The following is a 24,513-nucleotide window of genomic DNA, read 5'->3' as shown; positions in this document are numbered from 1 at the left end:
GCAGAATCTGAAACATGTATTTTTTCTCCCTCCTTAATTTCTCTAAAATTTAAAAGCAATTTGTAAATATTCTTTTCTTTTTTTATTTTTAGAGACAGAGTTTCACTTTGTCACCCTCAGTAAAGTGACATGGCATCACAGCTCATGTCAACATCCAGTTATTGGGTTTAGGTGATTCTCTTGCCTTAGCCTCCCAAGTAGCTGGGACTATAGGTGCCAGCCACAATGCCCGGCTGTTTTTTTGTTGCAGTTTGGTTGGGGCTGGGTTTGAACCCACCTTGGTATATGGGGCTGGTGCCTTACCCACTGAGCCACAGGTGCTACCCAAAAGCCATTTGTAAAAATTCTTAATTTCTACAGTTATTTGCATAAGTTCAATAAGACTCTGTTTTATTCTATAAAATAATAAAGCACTGGTTAATTTACCAAGGCTTTTTGTGGAACAGCATTTCCAGAAATATCCAGATTGCACTAAGAGATTAAAGTTGACTTTATAAAGCCAAAAAAAAAAAAAAAGCCCTTTGAAAAAGGAATTGGCTGGATACCCATCAATAATGTTTCCTGATCTGTGGTAAGTAATGAAAGTAACTTCCTAACAGGTCTGGGAATCAAAATGTGCTTGGGAACCTCAAGAGAAAAAAAATTTACCCAATACATACAGGTATCTAATGGCACAGATGAAACCTGGGCTTGTAAAATGCTTCACAACCAACTGAAATCTCTTATAAAAGATTCCAGCAAAGCCAAAATGATGGTGTGTTCTTTGGAGCCTCTGATTGGAGATGCAGGGGAAAGAACTGCAGACAGAATGATAATTGAAGGGAGGCCGAGACTCGCTCTGGTTGGCGGCCTGGCTAAACTTTACTGATTATCTTATATACTTTCAAACATTCAGTAAGAATTTAACACATATACAAAGAAGTCAAGTAACATTAGGAAGCTACCATTGAAGATTACAGTTTAGTGTGAAGGCTGAGGAACACATATACAATTGATTTTGTTTAGAGTAAAAACATAAGAGAGACTGGCTGTCTGTCATTGCTAGCCCAAACTGAACTAAGGATTATGATGTTAATGAAGAGAGAAGGCAGAGAATAGAACCCAATGCTCGAAGACTGGTATGTTCACCCCAGCTGCGACCCCAGCTGATTCTCCATAATTCCTTGACAAAGAGAGCTTTCTGCATATTTCTGCATATCTATAGGCAGGTACAGAAGCTCGATCTTCAAAGAAATGCTTCTCAGAATCAATCTCCTGGAGGACCACATTGAAGCAAACTGCCATGTCTGAGCAAGGGGAGCTTATCTCCTACACCAAAATAAAGAGAGCCTAATAATTAATTATTCTTACTGCAGTCTATGCAAATAGGCCCAGTATGCTGAAAATACAGTTTATTTTAGCAACTAATTTGATGAAAAGGGAAATTGGAAAGAAAAAAAATAGTTCAAGAAAAAAAAAAGAAAAAGGCTATGGCCCACCTGTATTAAATCCCAGACTCGCCTAAATGAAACTAAAAGACTGACCAAAAAGTATAAAATTATGTACAGTAGTGTTATAGTTGCTCATCCCCTAGTTTAAGTTGCTACTTTAGTTTAACAGGAAAAATGCAAATAAAGTAAAATACATAAACAGAACCATAAAAGTAGAAATTGATAAACTCTGCCAGAAACCAAAGCTTACTTAAATATGAGGCTTGCCACTGATATTGTTTAAAGAAGTCTTTGTCAAAAACCACTGAAGTATTTAACCATGTTCTATTTAATCTTTTACATCTGTACATTCTTTCGCTCTGAAAAAAATCAAGGGAACTCAAATGTCAACCCCACCACAACCTTCAGGCTGGCCCCCACCAACTATCCCCAGCTGTGTGCCAGGACGACCTGAGTCACCCCCAAGAGCCTGTGACTCCCAGCCCTTCCTCCATGGAGGGGCCTGCAGAGAGTGGTACTCTGGCAGGAACTTCTCCTGCAGCTACCCTGCCATAGGGCAACCCCCTGCCACATACTGCCCGAGGGTAGGACTAAGTGCAAGTACCCTTTGGGATGTGGGGGTGCTCTCTGCCAGACAATCTTAGAGCTGGACAACACATGGCCCCTCCTGGCTGACTTCAATAACTTCTCCTACCTAAAACTAAAAAGCTTACACACCTTTGGGCGAGACCTGAAAAAAAAAATGAAGCTGGAGATGATGTTTCTGACTCCTTTCCCCAGCAGCTTACTCTTCTACAATGGCTAGAAAACAGACAACTTAATCCTAGTCAGAAAAAGGCTGCACTAGTGAGAACCCCTCCTCCTCCTCTTACCCACTACCAACCCCTCCCTCGTGATTCAAATGAATCAAAGGTTTGATTCCCTGAAAAGACCAGTGGGGAATGAAATGGGAAAGTTCTCAGCCCGCCCCCTACTCCAGGAATGGGCAGGTTGTCACTCTGCCTCCTTCCTCCTTCCTCCCTCCCCCCAGAGTGGACCCTGGGAACAGGACAAGTTCCCAGCCCACCTCCCTCCTTCTCCTCCCCCCTCAGAGGCAATTCTAAGAACAGGCTTCAGAAAAAAGAAGCACAAAAAATCCCAAATTCAAGTTCCCCGTGAACAATGGTGGAAATTTACCCAGATTGTAACTCTCAAGCTGTAACCCCCCTGCCCTGAGCTAAGCAGCCATGTCTTGCTTCTATAGCATGCCTGCTCAAAAATTATATAAGGCAAGCTGCTCTCTACTGGGGCAGACTGTCTCAGAGCAGCAGTCCCCTGGGCAGATTCAATAAATCTCCAATTGATTACACTTAAGTGGGGTCCGAGTCTATACTTTCAGGTTGCAGGGGTACAACATTAGTTTTTGAAGCAGCAATTTTTCATGTCATGAATTCTCCATTTGATCTAAGAAGAGATGTTGATTTTCCATTTGTTCACCTTTTTTCTAGTTGTTAGGATGGGTCTTGTGTTATGTCTTCTAAGCTTCTTTCATGTTAGACCAAAACTGGAATCTAATTTTGTCTCCTGGTTTCATGTTCTCTATCTGTAAAATAAAGGGCAATAGCTTGGTGCCTGTTGCTCAGTGGTTAAGGCGCTGACCACATACACTGAGGCAGGTGGATTTGAACCCAGCCCAGGCTTGCTAAACAACAATGATAACTGCAACAACAACAAAAAAATAGCTGGGTGTTGTGGCAGGCGCCTGTAGTCCCAGCTACTTGGGAGGCAGAAGCAAGAGAATCACTTAAGCCCAAGACTTTGAGGGTTCTGTGAGCTGTGACACCATAGCATTCTACTGAGGTGACATAGTGAAACTCTGTCTCAAAAAAATAAAAAATAAAGGCAACATCACTCATTGACAGCTAATTGCCCCTCTTGACTATAGCATTTTGTTGAGTCCATAAGCACTGACTTTACGAATGACTATGCCAATGTGTGACATTTCTTGCCTTTCCTCTTTAGGCAGACCTTCAAGTGGACAAGGAGAGGCATAATTTCTTTGAGTCCTCTCTTGATTATGTTTATCAAATCCAAGAAGTTCAGGAGTCCAAGAAGTTCAATATTGTAGAACCTGTAAGTTGTCTCTATTGATGAATGTTGTAAGGTTATTTACCAAATGTCTATAAATGTGTAAAAACTTGTTCATAAAATGTGTTTCTCAAAAAATGTGAAAAATAATTAATGTTTAATAATAAATATCAAGAATGTGGTTACAGTGACTTAAGTATTTTTTGCTCTCTCACTAATACTCCTTCCCTCTCTCCTCACCCTATTTGTCTCTATTTTTTTTAGAGAGTCTTACTATGTTTATTTTATTTTTGAGACAGAGTCTCACTTTGTCACCATTGGTAGAGTGGCATGGCATCACAGCTCAAAAGTCCTGGGCTCAAGTGATTCTCTTGCCTCAGTCTCTCAAGTAGCTAGGAATATAGAAGCCTGCCACTATGCCTGACTGTTTTTTTTTTTTTAATATGGAATGCTTCACGAATTTTCATGTCATCCTTGTGTTGTTGTTGTTGTTGTTGTTTTAAATATGGAACGCTTCACAAATTTGCATGTCATCCTTGTGCAGGGGCCTTGCTAATCTCTGTATTGTTCTAATTTTAGTATATTTGCTGCCAAAGTGAGCACATGTCTGCCTTTTTCTTGTTGCAGTTGTCATTGTGGTTAGCTGGCCCAGGCTGGGTTTGAACCTGCCAACTTTGTTGAACCAGCCAACTTTGCTGTATGTGGTTGGACCACTGTGCTATGGGGTCCAACCCAGAGTCTTACTATGTTGCCCTCAGTAGAGTGCTGTGGTGTCACAACTCACAGCAACCTCAAACTCTTGGGCTCAAGTGATTCTCTTGCCTCAGCCTCCTGAGTAGCTGAGAGTACAGGCGCCTGCCACTATGCCTGGCTATTTTTTTTGCTGTTGCAGTTTAGCAAGCCTGGGCTGGTTTTGAACCTGGTAGCCTTAGTGTATGTGGTCAGTGCCGTACCCACTGAACTCTGACTATATTTTTATTTCCTCTTTTCCCCCCTGTTTTTTCCTCCCTCTCTGAATTTCTCTGACATTCTTTGTATTACCTTATTTCCCTCTCTGCCTTCTCATGCTTTCAGAAATCTTCTGAAAGTGCCTCTCATGTACCAGGTAATATGCAAGGAGCTCATATATTTTGTACTTAATGATCTCCTATCCTATTATTTTACTTGTGTCTTGTGCAGGATTTTTTTCACTTTAGTCCCTTTATTTTATTATAATTGCTGATCTGCCTTTATTTTATAAATATACTGAAATTCAATAATTTTCTTTTTATTATAAAAATACAGTCATTGCAGAAAAAGAAAAAACTCATAGGAAAAGCAAAAGAAACATAAGGAATCCTTTAATTCAGAGTCAATCACTGTTAATATTGTATCACTTTCACTTCCAAATTCTGTGTCTCTCTCTATATCTTTATATGTGTGTGCATGTGTACACTTGTATGGGCGTGCGTGTGTACACATGTGCATATTTATATAATGTATATGAGCATGTATATCTGTGTACATGTGTATCTGTCTTTTCATTTGTGTATATGTCATATACACATATATATAGGCAAAGAAATGTATATTTTATCATGAACAAGTAAGACTTAGTTTTTCTTTTAATCAAGACTATATTCGCATGGGTTAGAGGGAAAGAAGGATTTGTGTAAGTAAAATAATTGAAAATCGTGATGAGAACTATAAAGAAAACCAAAAAGGATGAAAATAATACAGCAAAAATGGGTGGCTAATTTAAATCAAATTGTTCAAGGAAGACCTCTGAATGAACCACTGAAGATGAGGTCTAAAGTAAGAGAAGTTGCAGCTATGGGAATAGTGGGGACATAACATACTATGTACACAGAAAGACATGTAAGATTGAATGGTGTGCTTGAGGAATTAAAATTTTAGTATCTTTAGATACTGGTAAGAGAAAAAAGGAGTGATAGGAGATAATGTCTGATTGGAGGGTATAGAAAGTATAGGCATAGTAAGGGGTATAGTATTTTAGTTGACATACAGTTGAAAACCACTGTATGGTATTAAACAGGGTATGACCTGGGCTGATTTTGCAGTGGGGAGAATTTCTGGGAAGGGGCTGAGAGTGGAAGGGAGGAAACCAGTAAGGAGGCTAGTACAGTGTCTAGACAAGAGGAAATATTGGGTTACATTCAGGTAGTGGCAGTGGGAAAAGTTAAACTTGTATTGGAGATATACATAGTATTTTAGAGGCAGACTTAACGGGAATTACTAACAGATATGATGAATGGAGGAGAAATTGGGGATGTGTCTTTAGTTTCTGGCTTGAATGACTGAGTGGGTCATTTCTTACAATGGAGAAGTTGTGGTGAGCAAAAAAATGTTTTAGCATTGTTCACATATCTCTACACATTCTCACGAATGTATATGTTATATAGTTTTTATGTGTGTATGTATGTTATATACGTATGTATATAGTTTGTACATATATATTTATTTAGTGTGTGTATGCCTATTCTTATTTGTTTACCTATTTGTTTTCTAAAGATAACAGTTTTTAGTGTAACCTATTACTTAGCCAGTATGGAACATTATTTAAAAAATATGTATAATTTGATAACTACAAATTATATATTCTTTTCTCTTTATATGTACTTGATATGGGCTTGAACATTTTAAACATTTAATAAATATATTATCAATCATTTGTGTGTCTTTCACAGCCCCATGCAACTTTTTTGAATTTGAATATTGGGTCAGCGTGTTTTGGCTATTAGTATTATGGCACTCTTCATTAAAGTAGAGAATTTGACTTCATTAATTGATCCATTTACTTATTCATTCATTCATCATGTATTTATTGAGGACTTTATTATATGCCAGTCCTGAGGATAGATATAGAAAAGACACAGTCCATTCCCACACTTTGCAAATGATGAATGGATTTGTCTGATATATGAAGAAGTTCTGGATGAATAAATTTGTTTATTCATAAATACATAGAATATAATCAAAAAGAATAAATAGTTTTTATTTTCTGAAAATGGGTCTAGGATAATTTTTTAACCTAGTATAAAAATAGGTATGTGTAGAGGTGTTTGTGTTTCCATTACTGTATTTAACATCATATTGGGTAAACTTTGTGGAGTTTCTTTTCTGAGTTCATGGCTATTTTATTTAGTTAATTAGAATTTGCTAGTGATAAAGTTATTTCTACTTGTTCTCCCTAGGTCTTGGCCTTTCTTCATAGCCTCTTCATTTCTAATAGCTTGACTGTGGAGCTCACACAGGATTTCCTTCCATACAAACAGCAGCTCCAGCTTAGTTTGCAGAATGTGAGTTTATATGTGGTTGTTTATTCCAATTGACTTTCAGCCCAGTTTCCTTTATCTTATAATTCTAGGTTAATGCAGTCTGTCAAATTTGTCTGGATATAGTGGTGTGAGTCACAGATATTTTAGTATACAGGATTGTTCTTGCTCTTCCAATTTCATCTCTCCCCTGTTTTTTTCATTGGCTACTGTTTTAACCCACTTTTTCACCCACCAGCACCTTTGTCTATCTTATATGTCTCTAATTTTTGGATCTTTCCCACATTAGAACCCAACTACAGGCTTTTTTAAGCACAGGTATCAAACTCCTTCCCTAGTCAGGACACTCTCACTGTAGATTTTATTGTAAATGTCCATTTCATGCTTTCTTTTTTTACTTGTTATTATATGAATTAAATACATTATTTGTAATGTTTTTTTCTACCTTCTTTCTCTTGCCAGTTTTTATAGTCAGCCATATAAACAGCCCTAAAGTATTTTACTCATTCAGTTATTTAACCCACATTTTATAAATGTTTATGGGTACCATGAATATTTACTGTGTTTTAGGCATTGTAAAAGGCACTGGGCATAGCATTATGATACATGTAACTTTTTCTTTTTCATAAAGGCATATACTGCTTTATGGAGGCGAGACATAAATACAGATAAATCTCAATTCATTATGATAAGTAGTACAGTAGAGTCAAGGCAAATTTTTTTAAAATGCATAGAGAATTGAATAATTGGCTGCCTGGTACTATCAGGGAAGGCAACACTGAGTTGGTGACTTTGAATTGGTTATTATATTATATGAAATTTATAGATGCATTTTTTTTTTTTTGAGACGGAGCCTCAAGCTATCCTCCTGGGCAGAGTGCCATGGCATCACGCTCACAGCAACCTCCAACTCCTGGGCTCAAGCGAGTCTCCTGCCTCAGCCTCCCAAGTAGCTGGGACTACAGGCGCCCGCCACAACGCCTGGCCATTTTTTGGTTGCAGCCATCATTGTTGTTTGGCGGGCCCGGGCTGGGGATTCGAACCCGCCACCTTAGGTGTATGTGGCTGGTGCCTTAGCTGCTTGAGCCACAGGCGCCGAGCCTATAGATGCATTTTTAGATGAAAATTTTGTTAAATTATAGTGGAAATCAGCCTCACTTGGATGTTTAGGAGGATTGTGACTTATAGTTGTTAATTTTTTTCTTGAGATACATTATCCTCCTTTCTGGGTATTGTGCTTCACCAAACGTGAACATCTCTATTCTCTATTGCTTTACAAAATCTTCCTGCAACCAAGTTAATCACTTGAATCTTCTGTTATATGTAACTTGACATGTATGAGTTTAACAACAAACCTTTTTTTTGTTTGTTTTTACATATACATGTGTTTATCAGGCTTCCACTTTTTGCCTTTACAAAATTGAACAGGCTTAAAATTTGATAATAATAACAATGTTTAAGATAAGGAATAGAAACAAAAACCTTGTAAAGAACAAACAAAGATAAATACATTCAGAAAAGAAATCAGATGATAAATACATTCAGAAAAGAAATCAGATAATTGCTGCATCAAAATATTAAGTGATAATTATAATAATAATAATGCAAAGAAAGTAGCATTCACATCGTCAAATAAGAGTATGACTATTATAGAATTCTTTGACTCTGAGGTTCAGTATGGAGTCATCAGTTAACTTATTATTTTTTTCGAAATTATCAAAAAATAAACTACTAATAATTATAAATAAATAACAACAAACCTTTTTATGTATATATATGGCTGATACATTTACAAGAAAATTACAGCATAAGTCAACCAGATTGAGCAGCACTGAATACCTTATTCACTGATATTACATGATAGATTTTAGGCTAATGATTAAAAACATCTCTCATCATTTTCACATCTACATCTTGCCTTGTGTTTCCATTGTATACCTTTAAACAGATTTCTTCTCACTATTAGCCTTTTTGTTTGTGAGTATGAAAACATAACTTTACTGGGATTTCTTCAAAGAAAATACCCTATAATTTATTTTTATGGCCACAATTTGATTCAGTGTTATCTAGGCAGTAACTGTATTTGAGACACAACTTAGAAGTTACCATGATAATATTATCTTTGGTAATGAGATTTCTCTACCATTTCCCTTGTAAAGACACAGTCAGTCTGGTGATTGTAATTCTATGAGTCCTTATTCAATCACACCATATGAATCCCATTAGAAAAAAAATCTCTCAGTTGTGGTTTCATGAGTTTGTTACTAATTATATTTGTTTCCCTTCTAGTCTTTAGTGTTATTAATTTGTTTAATTTTTTTTCTGTCACTATGCTATTCATTTGTTTTTTGCCATGTTGCAGTACATACTATTTAAGTATAAAAAACTCTATACTAAGTCTCTCTCTGATGAATAATACTTATTGATGATGATGGATGATGATTGTGATTTTGATGATGGTCTTTTGACAGACAAGGAATCATTTCTCCAGTACCCGGGAAGAGATGGAAGAACTTAAGAAACGGATGAAAGAAGCTCCCCAGACATGCAAACTTCCAGGACAGCCCACCATTGAAGGCTATCTATATACACAAGAAAAATGTGTGTATGGGGACACCATGGTATCCACTGGGTTTCAGTAGGCTGGTACTTACTATATCTAGTACTTACAGTAGGCTGGTACTTACTTGACCTGAATTCTGGGCATCTATATTGTTACTAATAATGAAGGTCTGATAGCTACAACTTCTTGGAGCACTGGCTACAGATAGTGAATAGAAAAGGAAGGAGAAATTGAGGGAAACGTAAGGATTTATATTACAAATGTTCTGGGATGAGTTGACTTAAGGTTTTGCTGAGATGAAAAATGGGGATTGTTAATTGTTAATCTTTTTCATTCCTTTTTTACTGGAGCAAAAGAGAGGTAGACAAAAGGAGGTATAAAAATACTGTGTGCCAGGCATGGTGCTAAGTAATTTAAACACGCTATTTCATATAATCTTTGAAACCATTTGTTTTATACATGAGGTCATGAGGTTACCAAGGTTCATCATTTGAAATTCACTCATTAAGAAAGTGGCAGGCTAAAGGTTGAATTCAAGTCTATAAGGTGCCAAAACCCATGCTCCTACCACTATATCCTATTCCATCCACTGGAATAGGATTTAGGATCACCTGGTTGTTCTTAAAGCACTTGCTGACTATATATTGATTTCAGTCACTAGGGCAGTATTTGTTGTTCACTGCTAAACAAAGAAAATGAATTAACTCACTCAGTCACTGAATGTTGCAAACAATTCAACCTTTCTTACTTCTTGATTAACAATATGCAAACCTGTATGTGCTATTTGATTCCTTTTTGTAGTTTGGCCTTTTACTCACAAATCCTGAGGTTACAGTCCCTGCTAAGGATTATGACACCTGGGGAATCAGCAGAAGATACAAAGTCATATGTTAATAGTGACAAAAGTCACTGCAGTTCACAAAGAATGTCATTTCAGCAGTGAAATTATCATGCTTCTCTCCCCTTAGGCCAATTGACTTTTTATTGTTTTCACAGAAGTCTTCTCCCTTTTCCCTTATTCATTTCTTCTACTGTGTATTGCTGAGTTTCTCAATCTCATTGCTATTGACATTTCTGCCTGGATAATTCTTTATTTTGTACTGGATCATGTGCATTATAGTCTGTTTATCAGCATCTCTGGTCTCTCCTCACTTCATTTTAATAGCATTCCCCAGGTGTGAAAACCTAAAATGTCCTCCACTCTTGTCTCCAGTTGAGAACCACTGCTAATGCTCTGGCTACCTTTTCTATTTTTCAAATGAGTATGATATTGCTGTTCTTTCGAATGTATGCTTAGAGAGCATTATTTCTGCCAGATATCATAGAATGAATTTGAGATACAAAAAAGTAAATGTCAGTCAACTATGATTTTTGTCCTGGATAAGTTCACAGTCTGATATTGAAGCATATTAATAATTATAAGGAAATGTGTGGAGCACTTTAATTGACCATACATTTGAAGGGCTTCTCTGAGGTAGTTGGTAATTGAACCAGAATTTGAATGATGAGTGTGAGTTTCACAGGTAAAGAAAAACGGGAACGGAATTCCAGGCATACAGCACTACATGTGGAAAGGTACAGATGTGGGAAAGACATGGATTATCTGTAGGGTCCTGATGTGCCAAGAATAGTTTTGTTTTATACCTCTTTTCCTGGTATAATTATTAATAATACTGTTCCATTGAGTGGTTATTAAGTTTTTGGTTTGTAATATGAATTATATAGATGTCTGCTTATGTAGGTACAGGAAGTATTTAATTGAGTTAGGAACATAGAAGGAAGGCTTCCAAAAGACAAAGCTGGAAAGTTAAGTTTTCATTAAATTATCATGGGATTGTAGGCAGGCTAAGAATTTTGGAGATATGTGTAAGGCCATACATGAAACTGTGGAGACCTATAAAGTCATAAGTGAATAAGTGGCCCCTGAGAAAAACATAGTGATATATTAAGTAATATTCCTCTAACAAAAGAATACAGGCTGGACTGAAAAAGTTTAATCAGAGGTGGGGAACTGGAGACAAGGCCTCTGAAATGGATGATTGAACAAATAGTGAATTTTTATTCTATTTGTAGTAATCTCATAACATTAAAAAAATAAGACAGCCTGTAATCCTAGCACTTTGGGAGGCCAAGGTAGGTGGATTGCCTGAGCTTAAGAGTTTGAGACAAGCCTGAGCCAGAGAGAGACCTCATTTCTAAAAAAGCAAAACAACAACAACAAAAAATGGGTGTTATGGTAGATGCCTGCAGTCCTAGCTACTTGGGAGGCAAGAGAATCACTTAAGCCCAAGAGTTTGAGGTTGTTCTGAGTTGTGATGCCATTGCACTCTACCAAGGGTGACAAAGTGAGACTGTCTCAAAAAAAAAAAAAAAAGACAGCACTAGGGTCTTTAAAATTTACTGCTAGAATGGATGGAGAGGAGAAAGCAGCTGAACAAGAGACATGTAGGACATAAAGAGGTCAGAATCCAATGACCAATCAAATAGGACATGTTGCAGGGGAAGTAGGAGCAGGTGACAGAAATATCCAGTGTCTGGGATATTTGATAATACTTTCTTTTTCTTTTTCTTTTTTTTTTTTTTGAGACAGAGTCTCACTATGTCACCCTCGGTAGAGTGCTGTGGTGTCACAGCTCACAGCAACCTCAAACTCTTGGGCTTGAGCAATTCTCTTCCCTCAGCCTCTCAAATAGCTGGGACTACAGGCACTGGCCACAATGCCCGGCTATATTTTTGTTGGATTTGTCATTGTGGTTTAGCTGACTTAGGCCAGGTTCAAACTCACCAGTCTAGGTGTATGTGGCTGGCACTATAAGCACTGTGTTATGGGCACCGAGCCTTGATAGTACTTTTATTCGGAAATATGGTAGGGAGATTTGATTTGGAGCAAGCCAGGAGCAAATGTGGAAAGCAGTCTGTGAAAGTTATAATTTTTTTTTTCAGTTTTTGGCCAGGGCTGGGGTTTGAACCCACAACCTCCCATATATGGGGCCAGCACCCTACTCCTTTGAGCCACAGGCACTGCCCAAAGGTTATAATCTTTTTATGTGAAGATGACTTTTTAAGGCTAGAACAAAGGGCATGAGCAAGGCTGGGTGGAGAGTTCGAATGTGAGGAGAAAACTGTAAAGAGCTTCTATCTTATGGTTTGAGTATACAGCTAAAATAATTATATTCTGTCAGCTTACTTTTGCCTGTCTTTCTAGGGGCTTTGGGCATATCCTGGGTGAAATACTATTGCCAGTATGAGAAAGAGACCAAAACACTTACCATGACACCTATGGAGCAGAAGCCAGGTGCTAAGCAGGTCAGTTCTTGTTTTTGCCCCATTTTTGGAGATGTATCTGTTACTTCATCTCAGCAAACAATATACATAGATTTATTGTCTAATAATTCTGCCATTGTCATGTGCATGAGTTAGTGTGTTTTCCATGGCATATGTTTGCATTTGGTCAGATACCACTCAGTTGTGTGAACATCTCTATCTTCATCATGTAAGGCCTTCTGTGGGTGCCTGTAACTCTTTCAGACCACTTATTATTACAAATGCCTGTTATATTGTACAAATAAAATATGCAAAATTATGGATTCTTTTTTTTTAAACAATCTTACTATGTCGCACTCAGTAGAGTACTGTGGTGTCACAGCTTACAGCAACCTCAAATTCTTGGGCTTAAGTGATTCTCTTGCCTTAGCCTCCCAAGTAGCTGGGACTACAGGCACCCACCACAATGCCTGGTTATTGTTTTTCTTTTATTGCAGTTGTCATTGTTGTTTAGCTGGCCCGGGCTGGGCTTGAACCTGCTAGGCTTAGTGTATATGGCTGGCACTGTAACTACTGTGCTACAGGCGCCAAGCCAGGATTCTTTTGTTTTAAGAAGTTTCTCCTCTAGGATTCTTTCAACTAGCAAAGTTTTGAAATACGAATTAATTTTTTTTTTGTTTTGTTTTGCAGACAGGGTTTCACTTAGTTGCACTGGGGGTAAGTGCCATGGTGTTACAGCTCACAGCAACCTCAGACTCTTGGGTTCAAGTGATTTTCTTGCTTCAGCCTCCCAAGTATCTGGGACTACAGGTGCCTGCAACAATGCCCAGCTTATTTTAGAGACGGGGTCTCACTCTTGCTCAGGCTGGTCTCAAACTCCTGAGCTCAAGCCATCCTTCCACCTTGGCCTCCTGGAGTGCTGGGATTACAGGCATGAGCCACCACACCTGGTCCTATGAATTAATTTCTAGTATTCCTTTTTAAAAAAATGGAATAGATTTGTTTCTGAAAGTTGGAATAATATACCCATATTCTATGTAATATTTATGTGTAAGTAGTTAATTTCTCTTCTTCTGCCCTCTAAAACTCGACCCTCTCTACTAAATGACAAGTTTAACACAGAGACATGATAGTTTACTCACATGGAAGAGCCTGATCTTTTATACACAAATATACAGAAAGGTTTCTTAAAATGGAAGCTGATCATCAGATTGTTTACATTCTTAACGTTTTTCAATGTATATTTCCCCCCTTTCACTGGTTTTCAGAGAGGATCTTAGTGCATGATTTTTAAGCATTTCCACTGTTTACAAATCATTTGCTGGAAGCACTTCAGGGTCTATTTGTTAGCATTTTAAGTAGTACGCGAAGACACAATTGGAGGAATTTGGAGAACAAATTCTCCATTGCTGTTGCTTTCTATGGAAGATTTGTTTTCTGTGGCTTGTTCATACAAAATTAGAGATGAGGAAGATTTTTGTTGTAAGCTGTTAACAATTAGCCCCCGCCTTTTTTCCTTAACCACAAGATCTGCCTTGAATGTGGGTGGGTAATGGGATGGACTTCTTGAGATGTTATCAAATGGGATTTCCAGAATCCACATATATGTTTTTGTCATGGGCCAATTATTCACTCATGACTTTACAAGCCTCTTCAGTTTCTAGTTTGCCACTTGCCAAAACAGTTATCCATGTGATTCCAATGCATTGATTGTGTTCTGCAGTGTAGGATTTGTTCTATGTGACTTGTATCCGACTGGGTTGCAGTCTCCTGGTTTTATTTTTCTACATATATTATTTTCCATATCCTAGGCCTGAAAGGTTCTCTAGTATAATTTAGGCACTTTCTGTCCTGCTCAGATGTGCTCATTGCAAAACCTAAGGCAGAGTCATCAGATAGTACTTTCATATCCTCCTAGAAGAAGAGAGTAAGTCCTTCGTTTTGTTTTTCTTTCCCTCTTTTTTCATTCAATGGCTGCTTGCAAAACTTCAGTGTTGTAAGGCTAAGCAGTTTTTATGTGATATTTCTTGTGGGATGGAAAGAGGAACTTGTTTCCCTATTTAGAAGGCAAAGGAAAGTGGAATGAGTTATTTGAATTTCCCCAAATGAGAGCTGGAAATTTCTTCCTTTCAGTTCTCTGACTCAGTTCCTGGTACTAGTTTGTATTTTACAGAATAGCTGTTATTTAATAGACAAAAAAATAACAGATGTTGGCAAGGATAGTAATCAAAGGGAACTTTTACACACTGTTAATGGGAGTATAAACTATTACAACCTTTATAGAAAACACTGGGGATTTTTGAAAGACCCAAAAGAAGAACAACCATTCCATCTACTAATCCCAGTACTGGATATCTACAAAGCAATAATTGTATTAAAAAGATACCTGCACTTGTATGTTTTTTTGCAGCATAATTCATGATAGCCAAAATATCAAGTCAAGCTCAGTGTTTGTCAGTGGATGACAGATAAAAAAAATGGTATATATAGTATACCATTTATACTGGAATAATATTAATGGAATAATATTAATCCATAAAAAGTGAATTCTTGTGTTTTGTTACAATGTGGATGTAACTGATGATTATTATTGGAGAAAGAAAAATAACTCATGTTCTTACTTACATGTGGGAGTCAAATAAGGTAGACACATGGTCATAAACTGTGGAATCATAAATGGAGACTTGGAAGAGTATGGATGTGGGAGGGGAGTGGATGATGAGAAATTACTTAATGGGTATAATATATATTATTGGCGTAATGGATAACACTAAAAGCTCTGACTTTACCACTATGCAATCTATGCATGTAAGAAAATTAGATTTGTCTATAAATTTATACAAAAACATTTTTTTTTCTTTTGAGACAGAGTCTCACTTTGTCGCCCTTGATAGAGTGCTATGGTGCCACAGCTCACAGCAACCTCCAACTCTTGGGCTTAGGCAATCTTCTTGCCTCAGCCTCATGAGTAGCTGGGACTACAGGCACCGACCACAACATCTGGCTATTTTTGGTTGTAGTTTGGCTGGGTCCAGGTTTGAACTCACCACCCTCAGTATATGGGGCCATTGTCCTACCTACTGAGCCACAGACACTGCGCAACATTTTTTTTTTTATTGTTGGAGATTCATTGAGGGTACAAGAAACCAGGCTACACTGATTGCATTTGTTAGGTTAAAGTCCCTCTTACTATTGTGTCTTGCCCCCAATAGGTGTGTCACACACTGAGACCCCCACCCCCCTCCCTCCTTCCCTCTCTCTTCTCTTCCTTTCCCCCATTCTCTCCTACCTTCTCTCTCTCTGCTCTCCCCTTCTCCCACCCTTCACCATGTACTAGGTCATTAATTATCCTTGTATCAAAATTGAATACATAGGATTGATGCTTCTCCATTCTTGTGATGTTTTAATGAGAATAATGTGTTCCACTTACATCCAGGTTAATACAAAGGATGTAAAGTCTCCACCTTTTTTAATGGCTGAAAAGTATTCCATGGTATACATATACAACAGCTTGTTGATCCATTCCCGAGTTGGTGGACTTTTAGGCTGTTTCCACATTTGGGCGATTGTGAATTGAACTGCAAGAAACAGTCTAGTGCAAGTGTCCTTATGATAAAAGGATTTTTTTTCCTTCTGGGTAGATGCCTAGTAATGGGACTGCAGGATCAAATGGGAGGTCTAGCTTGAGTTCTTTGAGGGTTCTCCATATTTCCTTCCAAAAAGGTTGTATTAGTTTGCAGTCCCACCAGCAGTGTAAAAGTGTTTCTTTCTCTCCACATCCATGCCAGCATCTGCAGTTTTGAGATTTTTGTGATGTTGGCCATTCTCACTGGGGTTACATGATATCTCAGGGTGGTTTTGATTTGCATTTCTCTGATAATTAGAGACGATGAGCATTTTTTCATATGTTTGTTAGCCATTTGTCTATCTTCTTTAGAGAAGGTTCTATTCATGTCTGTCTCTTGCCCATTTATATATGGGATTGTTGGCTTTTTTCATGTGGATTAATTTGAGTTCTGTATACATCTTAGTTATCAAGCTTTGGTCTGATTCAAAATATGCAAATATTTTTTCATTGTGTAGGTTGTCTATTTGCTTTGGTTGTTGTCTCCTTAACTGTGCAGAAGCTTTTCAGTTTAATTCAGTCCCATTTGTTTATTTTTGTTGTTGTTGCAATTGCCACAGAAGCCTTCTTCATAAAGTCTTTCCCCGGGCTGATATGTTCCAGTGTTTTTCCCTATGCATTTTTTGAGGATTTTTATTATTTCCTACCTTAAATTTAAGTCCTTTATACATCTCTAATCAATTTTTGAGAGTGGAGAAAGGTGGGGGTCCAATTTCACTGTTTTACACATGGTTATCCACTTCTCCCAGCACCATTTCTTGAATAGGGATTCTTTCCCCCAGTGTATGTTCTTGTTTGGTTTATTGAATAGTGGGTGGTTGTAAGATGTTAGTTTCATTTCCTGGTTTTCTATTTGATTCCAAATGTCTATGTCTCAATTTTTGTTCCAGTACTATGTAGTCTTGACCACTATGGCCTTGTAGTACAGCGTAAAATCTGGTATGCTGATGCCCCTGGCTTTGTCTTTATTATTAAGATCTGCCTTAGCTATACAAGTTTTTTTCTGGTTCCATACAAAACATAGAATCATTTTTTCCAAGTCTTAAAAGTACGATATTGGTATTTTAATAGTAATAGCATTGATATCTGTAGCATTGAATCTGTAGATTGCTTTGGGAAGTATAGACATTTTAACAATGTTGATTCTTCCCAGACATGAGCGTGGTATGTTCTTCCATTTGTTAATATCCTCTGCCATTTCCTTTCTTAGGATTTCATAATTTTTTTTATAGAGGTCCTTCACCTCTTTTGTTAAGTATATTCCTAGGTATTTCATTTTCTATGGGGCTATGGTGAAGGGAGTTGTGTCCTTAATTAGCCTCTCATCTTGGCTGTTATTGACATATACAAAGGCTATTGACTTGTGGACATTGATTTTATATCCTGAGACATTACTGTATTTTTTGATGACTTCCAGGAGTCTTGTGGTTGAGTCTTTGGGGTTCTCTAAGTATAAGATCATATCGTTAGCAAAGGGGGAGAGTTTGACCTCCTCTGATCCTATTTGGATGCCATTTATTTCCTTGTTTTGCCTAATTATATTAGCTAGAACTTCCAGCACTATGTTGAATAGTAATGATGACAGAGGACAACCTTGTCTGGTTCCAGTTCTAAGTGGAAAGGCTTTCTGTTTTACTCCGCTCAGTAAAATATTAGCTGTGAGTTTGTCATAGATAGCTTCGATCAGTTTAAGAAATGTGCCATGTATGCCTATACTCTTCAGTGTTCTAATTAGAAAAGGATGCTGGATTTTATCAAATGCTTTTTCTGCATCTATTGAGAGGAGATGGGCTTTGTTTTTTCTTCTGTTGATATGGTGAATAACATTTATGGACTTGCATATGGTAAGCCAGCCTTGCCTCACTGGGATGAAACCTACTTGATCATGATGTATGACCTTTTTGATGATAAGGTGTAATCTATTGGCTGGAATTTTGTTGAGAATTTTTGCATCTATATTCCTTAGTGAAATTGGTCTGAAATTCTCCTTTTTAGTTGGGTCTTTTCCTGGTTTTTGGTATCAGAGTGATGTTTGCTTCATAGAACATTTTTGGGAAGATTTCTTCCTCCTCAATTTTTTGGAATAATTTCTGTAGTGCAGGAATAAGCTCTTTCTTGAAGATTCGACAGAATTCTGGTGTGAAGCCATGAATGCTAGTGCTTTTTTTTTTTTTTTTTTTTTTTTTTTTGGAGACAGAGTCTCAAGCTGTTGCCCTGGGTAGAGTGCCATGGCGTCATAGCTCACAGAGACCTCAAACTCTTTTGGATTAAGTGATTCTCTTGCCTCAGCCTCCCAAGTAGCTGGGATTACAGGCACCCACCACAGTGCCTGGCTATTTTTTGGTTGTAGCTGTCACTGTTGTTTGGTGGTTCCAGGCTGGTTTCGAACCCGCCAACTCTGGGGTATGTGGCTGGCACCTTAGCTGCTTGAGCTATAGGCGCCAAGCCAGGGGACATGTTTTTTATTGTTTCTTTGATCTCAGTACCTGAAGTTAGTCTGTTTAGGAGATCTATTTCTTCCTGGCTAAGTCTAGAGAAAGGGTCTGATTCCAAATATTAATCCATTTCCTTCACATTGTCAAATTTCTGGGCATAGAGTTTTTGGAAGTATTCAGAGATAGTCTCTTGTCTCTCTGTGGCATCATTTGTTGTTTCCCCTTTATCATTTCTGATTGAGGTTACTAGAGATTTTACTTTTCTATTTCTAGTTAGTGTGGCCAAAGGTTTATCTATTTCATTTATTTTTTTAAAAAACCATCTCCTTGTTTCATTAATTTTCTGAATGATTCTTTTGGTTTCAATTTCATTGATCTCTGATTTAATTTTGGGTATTTCTTTTCTTCTGCTGTGTTTAGGCTTAGATTGTTCTTTTTACTATTCCATAAGACGGATTGTGAGTTTGTTGATGCCTTCTCTTTCTGGTTTTCGAATGTAGGCATATAAAGCGATAAATTTTTTCTGTCAGGACTGCTTTTCCTATATCCCACAGGTTTGGGGAGCTTGTATCTTCATTGTTGTTATTCTCGAGGATGTTAATGATTTCCTTTTTTATTTCTTTCTACACACAACTTTCATTCAGCTTAAGGTTGTTTAATTTCCATGCCTTTGTGTGGGGTTAAACATTTTTGTTGGTGTTGAGTTCCGCCTTTAGTGCCTTGTAGTCTTGAAGATATAAGGCAAAATTTCAATTCTTTTGATTCTTTTCAGGTTTGTTTTGTTTCCTAGGATATAATCAATTTTGGAGAATGTTCCCTGGGCTGATGCAAAACAATATATATTCTTTAACTTTGGGATGGAGTGTTCTATATGTGTCTATAAAGCACAGTTGTTCTAGGGTCTCATTTAAGTCCCTTATATCTTTGTTTAATTTCTGTTTAGAGGATCTGTCCAGATCTATAAGAGGAGTGTTAAAGTCCCTTGTTGTTATGGTGTTATGGAATATCACATTGCTCAGACTTATTAAGGTCTGTTTCAAGAATCTGAGAGCATTTAATTTGGGTGCACAAATCTTTAGAATTGAATTGTCTTCTTGTTGTATTTTTCCCTTGACAAATATGAAGTGACTATCTTTGTCTCTTTGCCAGCCTGTTCAGACACTGTACCCCACCTCTGTCAAATAGAGGGGAAAGATAAAAATGCTATAAATCAAACCAAAACAAACAAACAGAAAACCTTATGGGATAAAATCAGGGGAAAGACCAAATAATAGGGACAGACACAGAAGCAAAAATGAAGTTCTTATTATTTAAGAAGGCAACAATGGAAAATTACATTTAAACTAAAATAATGAAGAAAGAAAAAACAGAAAAATCTAGAGGGAAAATGGTGAAATAAATACAAAAAAAAAATCAAAACCCAAAACAAAGCAATATATATATCTTGCTGAATATTATCAGGGCAACAGGTGATCTTCTGGGGTATGAGATGTTAATTACAATGCTGATACAGCTGTATGAGATGGAAACTAGAGGCCTCTGCTGGTTTCTCAAACCCCACAGGGTTGAGAGCCAAAATGTCTCCTCAGCCTGCTTAAAAGACACTTTAAACTGTTAATGTTGGCTAAACAGAAGCTTTCCCAAGAAAGCACTTGTCACTGGGATCTCTTGTGAAATGTCTGCCCGCTTGTCTGTTGCACCCAAACTGGTCTTACTCCATGACCCTGAGGCCCACGGCTGCTGGGCAGCCCTGCTACTGCCAAACACTGGAATCTTACCTCTTCCCCACCATCTCAGTCCTGGCCTTTGGCACTGCTCAGTCACTAGATCACTTGCCGTATGTCTCCCAGCCCTGTGACCCTTAGGGTGGAGCCTGCTCTGGTAGTTCTCCCACAATGGCTGTGCCCGCCCCACAATTGAACAATATTAGCTCCGTTCTGGCTCAGTGGCTCAGTCTGGGGCCCTGGACAATGCTTAAACCCATCCGAACTCTCACCCAAGTTCTCCCAAGGTAGTTCAACTGAGTGTCCAAGTCCAAAAAAAAAAAACAAAACCGCCCACAGGACAGGCCTTCCCTGTTTGCGGTCTCACTGCTTTTGTGATTACAGCTGTGTCAGCTATGGCCTCAGACTGAACAAATGCACACAACTACTTGTCAGTTCTTCGGTGTTTTTGTCTTCCTCCTGGGGTCCAGAAGTCTCTCAGTGTCTCACTGTGTCCACAAAGGGATGTTTCTGGGCAGAACCCATAAGTCAGAGATATCTGATGTCTTCTCTCCCCAGTCTCACTGCACCCAGTTGCAAAGAAGCTGTTACTTACTGCCGTCTTGCTTCCTAACCCAAAACCATTTTTAAAAAGCAAAATTAATAAAAATTAAAAATTATATTAATTAATAAGAATAGCACCATAGAAATCACTATTTCTTATATACATGCTATGTGCCTGTCACTGAGCTAGATCATTCAATCATGTTCATGTTCATGTACAATAAGTGTCATGACTCAAATTAGCAGTTATTGGAATTGACCTTCTTTCTGAGATGGCAATTTATAGTGTTCTGCAGTAGTTCTTCTTGTCTATTCTCATTTGTGATGTTCTGTTCCTTTATGCATCTTTCCAAGCAATATTTTATTGGATTCTTATCTCTTCTTTGCTAGGAAGCTGTGGTCAGAAGAAAGAGTGCTGTATTTTGAGTCTCAAAAACTTGGTTTAAATCTCAACTCTGTGGTCTTCTGAACTTAAGTAAATTGCTTAATGTTGCTTAGTCTTAATTTCCTCATCTGAAAAGTGGCAAAGGTGATCATTCGGTTCATTAAGTAATAACTATAACTATTTGTTATGTGCAAAAGAAATAAAGGTGAATAAGAGACTGTCCATATTCTTCAGGGCTTTCAGTCATTTGGGGAAATATAGTGGCCAATGTATGTGGTTAGGGGAGGAGGATTTTGGAGGAAATGAAAGCTGAACTCCAGTTTATAGAACAAGTAAGAATTTAGCCAGGCAAAGAATATAAAAAAAGCCATTTTTGGTGGAGGGAATAATATATGTAAGTCATAAAGTCATTAAATAGTATGATATATTTTTGAAATAAGAGTACTTTTGCAATTCAGGCATATTAAACAGGTGGGGAGCTTCTAGAGATGGTGCAGGGCCTAGCTATGCCCTGAGATATATGACTGTGTTTATCACTCTTGAAAGAATAACATGTGACATCTTAATAGTTGAGGTATTTAAGGCATAGTGAAGGATTAAGTTAGGGCTGAGTATTTATATTAGAGAAACAGCAATATGGTTGGCCTGCAAGGGGTTGAGTGTGCCAGTGAGAATGAAGTATTGGGCAATCAACCACATGAGCTAGTTAGAATGGCATGGTGCCAAGGCACGGACTAGCACTTGGTGTTGTTTCTGAATTTGAGATATTAGTATGTAGTGTTTTATCCTTTTAATAGATTGTGAAGTGCCTAGAGTGTTGTAACTAGTAGCATAACTGAGGCAAGATTTCAGGTCTTAAACTTCCTAGTGTCTTGTTATTTCCACTATATCTATTTGGTAAGCCATTTTACCTCTCTGAGTTTCACTTCTCTCTAAGGATCGTTACAGAGAAAGAATGTTGGTTTAAAAATACTTAACATAGTATGTGGAATGTAGCTATTGACAAATAAATGGTACTTCTCTTATCTTTACCACATTATCTCTGTTGAGATAATAGAGGGAAACTAAACAACATGGGACTGTGGAATTTCAGTTTATGTACATAGTGAGTTTTAGTGGCCTTGAATGCCTACAAGTGTAAGGTGGGCTATACTGTCCTGCACATGTGAAATATCAAATGCCATCAGATGTTTGTCGCCTTTCCTCCATCTTCCACTTTAATGAAAGCTTTTTTTGTTAGCTTCCCCCTGAATTTGTAGGAGCAGATTCAGATAGCCAATTACCCCTTCCTAGAGGCTCCATGAAAATTTTATTCAGTATACTTAATACCTACCATTTGGGCTGTTTTTCCTATACCCTATTTACATAATGTGTATTGAGTTTCCAGTTTAATTGCCATGCCTGGATAATAGCGCTGAGCCTTTATTCCTGATGTCAGCCATTGATTATTGGAGCACAGAAAAACCATCTGCAATTTTGTTGCAAGTACCATTTGGAGGGCCACGGTTCTTACTGGGTCTACAAATTACTCCTGCTGCCTTAATATATGCCTTCGAAGTGACATTGAGGGCACTATATGAGGAAGAATATTATTTTGTGAAATTTTTTCTGATTGTCTGGTAATCTTTCTTTCAAATTAGGGGCCCCTAGATTTAACCCTGAAGTACTGTGTGAGAAGGAAGACGGAATCTATCGACAAGAGATTCTGTTTTGATATAGAAACCAATGAAAGGTAAGTTGTTCTGGTTTCAACTGGCAGAGTACAGATGTGACAGCTGCTGAGCCTGGGTTGATCTTGTATTTTCCTTTATCATCACTGGTTAAAGAAAATGAACAAGTCTATTCAAGACATTCTTTTCTCAGCCCTTCTGGCACCCATTCTTAGAGATCTCTGTTGCTAGATCTGGCCCACAACTGGTTTTTCCTATGTAAGCTTTAGTCAACTTTGTCTCTCTTGTTCTGGGATTCTCTCCTAAAATTTGATTTGACATCAGATATGTGAAAAGTCACTCCTTGCTGATGCTGCAAAAAGGACAAGATAGCAAAGATTTTTGTTTTTTAAATTTACTACTACTAAAAGAAGTGAATTGGCGCACAGTTTTGTATGAAGCAGGATTGGGTGGAAGCTCAGGCTGCCATTGAGGAGTGCATTACCTTTACTTGATGCAAAAATGATGTGGACTTTTCCTACTTTGCAGATACTTTTGTGAACTATAAATAGTGAAATTATCAACTTTCAGATCTTACATGTATGGCTTATGGTTTATAAATTTTGGACTTAGTTGTATTTGTTCCTCCCCAGTGCCGTAATAGTAAAATTTATTATATATTGGTTCGTGGGCTATAAGTAAAAAAGTACATTTAACCTTTGAATTTTAAATTTAAAAATTTTAAATGATATATGAAACTAATCGTTATTGCTAGTCACTGTGAAACTTCCTTTCATTTTATTCACAGTCTCAGGCCCAGTAAGAGGAGGAAAATTATCATTGACTGTGATTTCCCTTTCATGCAAATAATATCCCCAACTCAAAACAGTTGCACAGAATTTGGCCTGAGGTTATAGGTTTGAAACTCTTTATTTTTCTTGTATCTTTTGCTATGCATGCCTCATGGCAAGTTATAAATTTCATTTTTATTTTTAAATATATTTTTTTCTTCTCACGGAATACTAAAGAATTCTGAAATTAGGAATTAAAATATTTTGACTTGTCTATGATTTTAGTTATATATTATAGAACTTTAATAAGCATTCTGTCTTTTAATCTACACCCTTCCCTATTTTCCAGGTATAGAGACTGAGGATCAATTACATTTAACTGACTTTGCTGAACCAAAATCACACAGTCAGTGAGGCTTCACTCAATTCCTGGGTTTTAGGTCTACAAACCTCATGCTCTTTTTCATTTTCTTCCATTGTCTATTATAAGCAAAGTAAACATGGTGTGAAATAGAGCATTGACTGTAATAATGAACATCTGTTGGTGACCCTTCCTGCAGGTGGAGCTTTCTAAGGGACATGACATCTGCTTTTCTGGCCAGTCTGATGTAAGGAACAGAGTCCAGCTTTCCAGCTGGCTTCAAACACCTGTGCCCATGTTTTTTTATTTATTTATTTTTTTTTTTATTGAACGGTAACTATGTACATTAATGCACTTCTGGGGTACAGTGTGGGGTTTTCACATGCAATCTGAAATACTTC

General features: G+C 37.6%; 1 protein-coding gene and 1 non-coding gene across 2 annotated transcripts in view; one reads left to right on the top strand and one right to left on the bottom strand.

The window, feature by feature from the left end:
* The window catches only part of OPHN1 (oligophrenin 1), a 443,853-nt gene that overhangs the window by 342,483 nt on the left and 76,857 nt on the right, over positions 1–24,513 (top strand). Inside the window, exons 7-11 of the mRNA XM_003802239.2 lie at positions 3,432–3,542; positions 6,692–6,796; positions 9,244–9,373; positions 12,541–12,641; positions 22,952–23,043. Of these exons, the coding sequence (XP_003802287.1) occupies positions 3,432–3,542; positions 6,692–6,796; positions 9,244–9,373; positions 12,541–12,641; positions 22,952–23,043 (539 nt within the window). The remainder of the gene's footprint in view (positions 1–3,431; positions 3,543–6,691; positions 6,797–9,243; positions 9,374–12,540; positions 12,642–22,951; positions 23,044–24,513) is intronic.
* Positions 3,997–4,100, bottom strand: LOC111722371. The gene has a single exon (XR_002771195.1). It is a non-coding gene; the product is annotated as a U6 spliceosomal RNA (small nuclear RNA).

This window comes from Otolemur garnettii, unplaced genomic scaffold (genome assembly GCF_000181295.1).
Source record: "Otolemur garnettii isolate 467f Iridium unplaced genomic scaffold, OtoGar3 scaffold00241, whole genome shotgun sequence".
In the NCBI taxonomy this organism is placed as follows: Eukaryota; Metazoa; Chordata; class Mammalia; order Primates; family Galagidae; genus Otolemur; species Otolemur garnettii.
The sequence above is the reverse complement of the archived record's forward strand: the minus strand, read 5'-3'. Positions and strand labels throughout refer to the sequence as shown.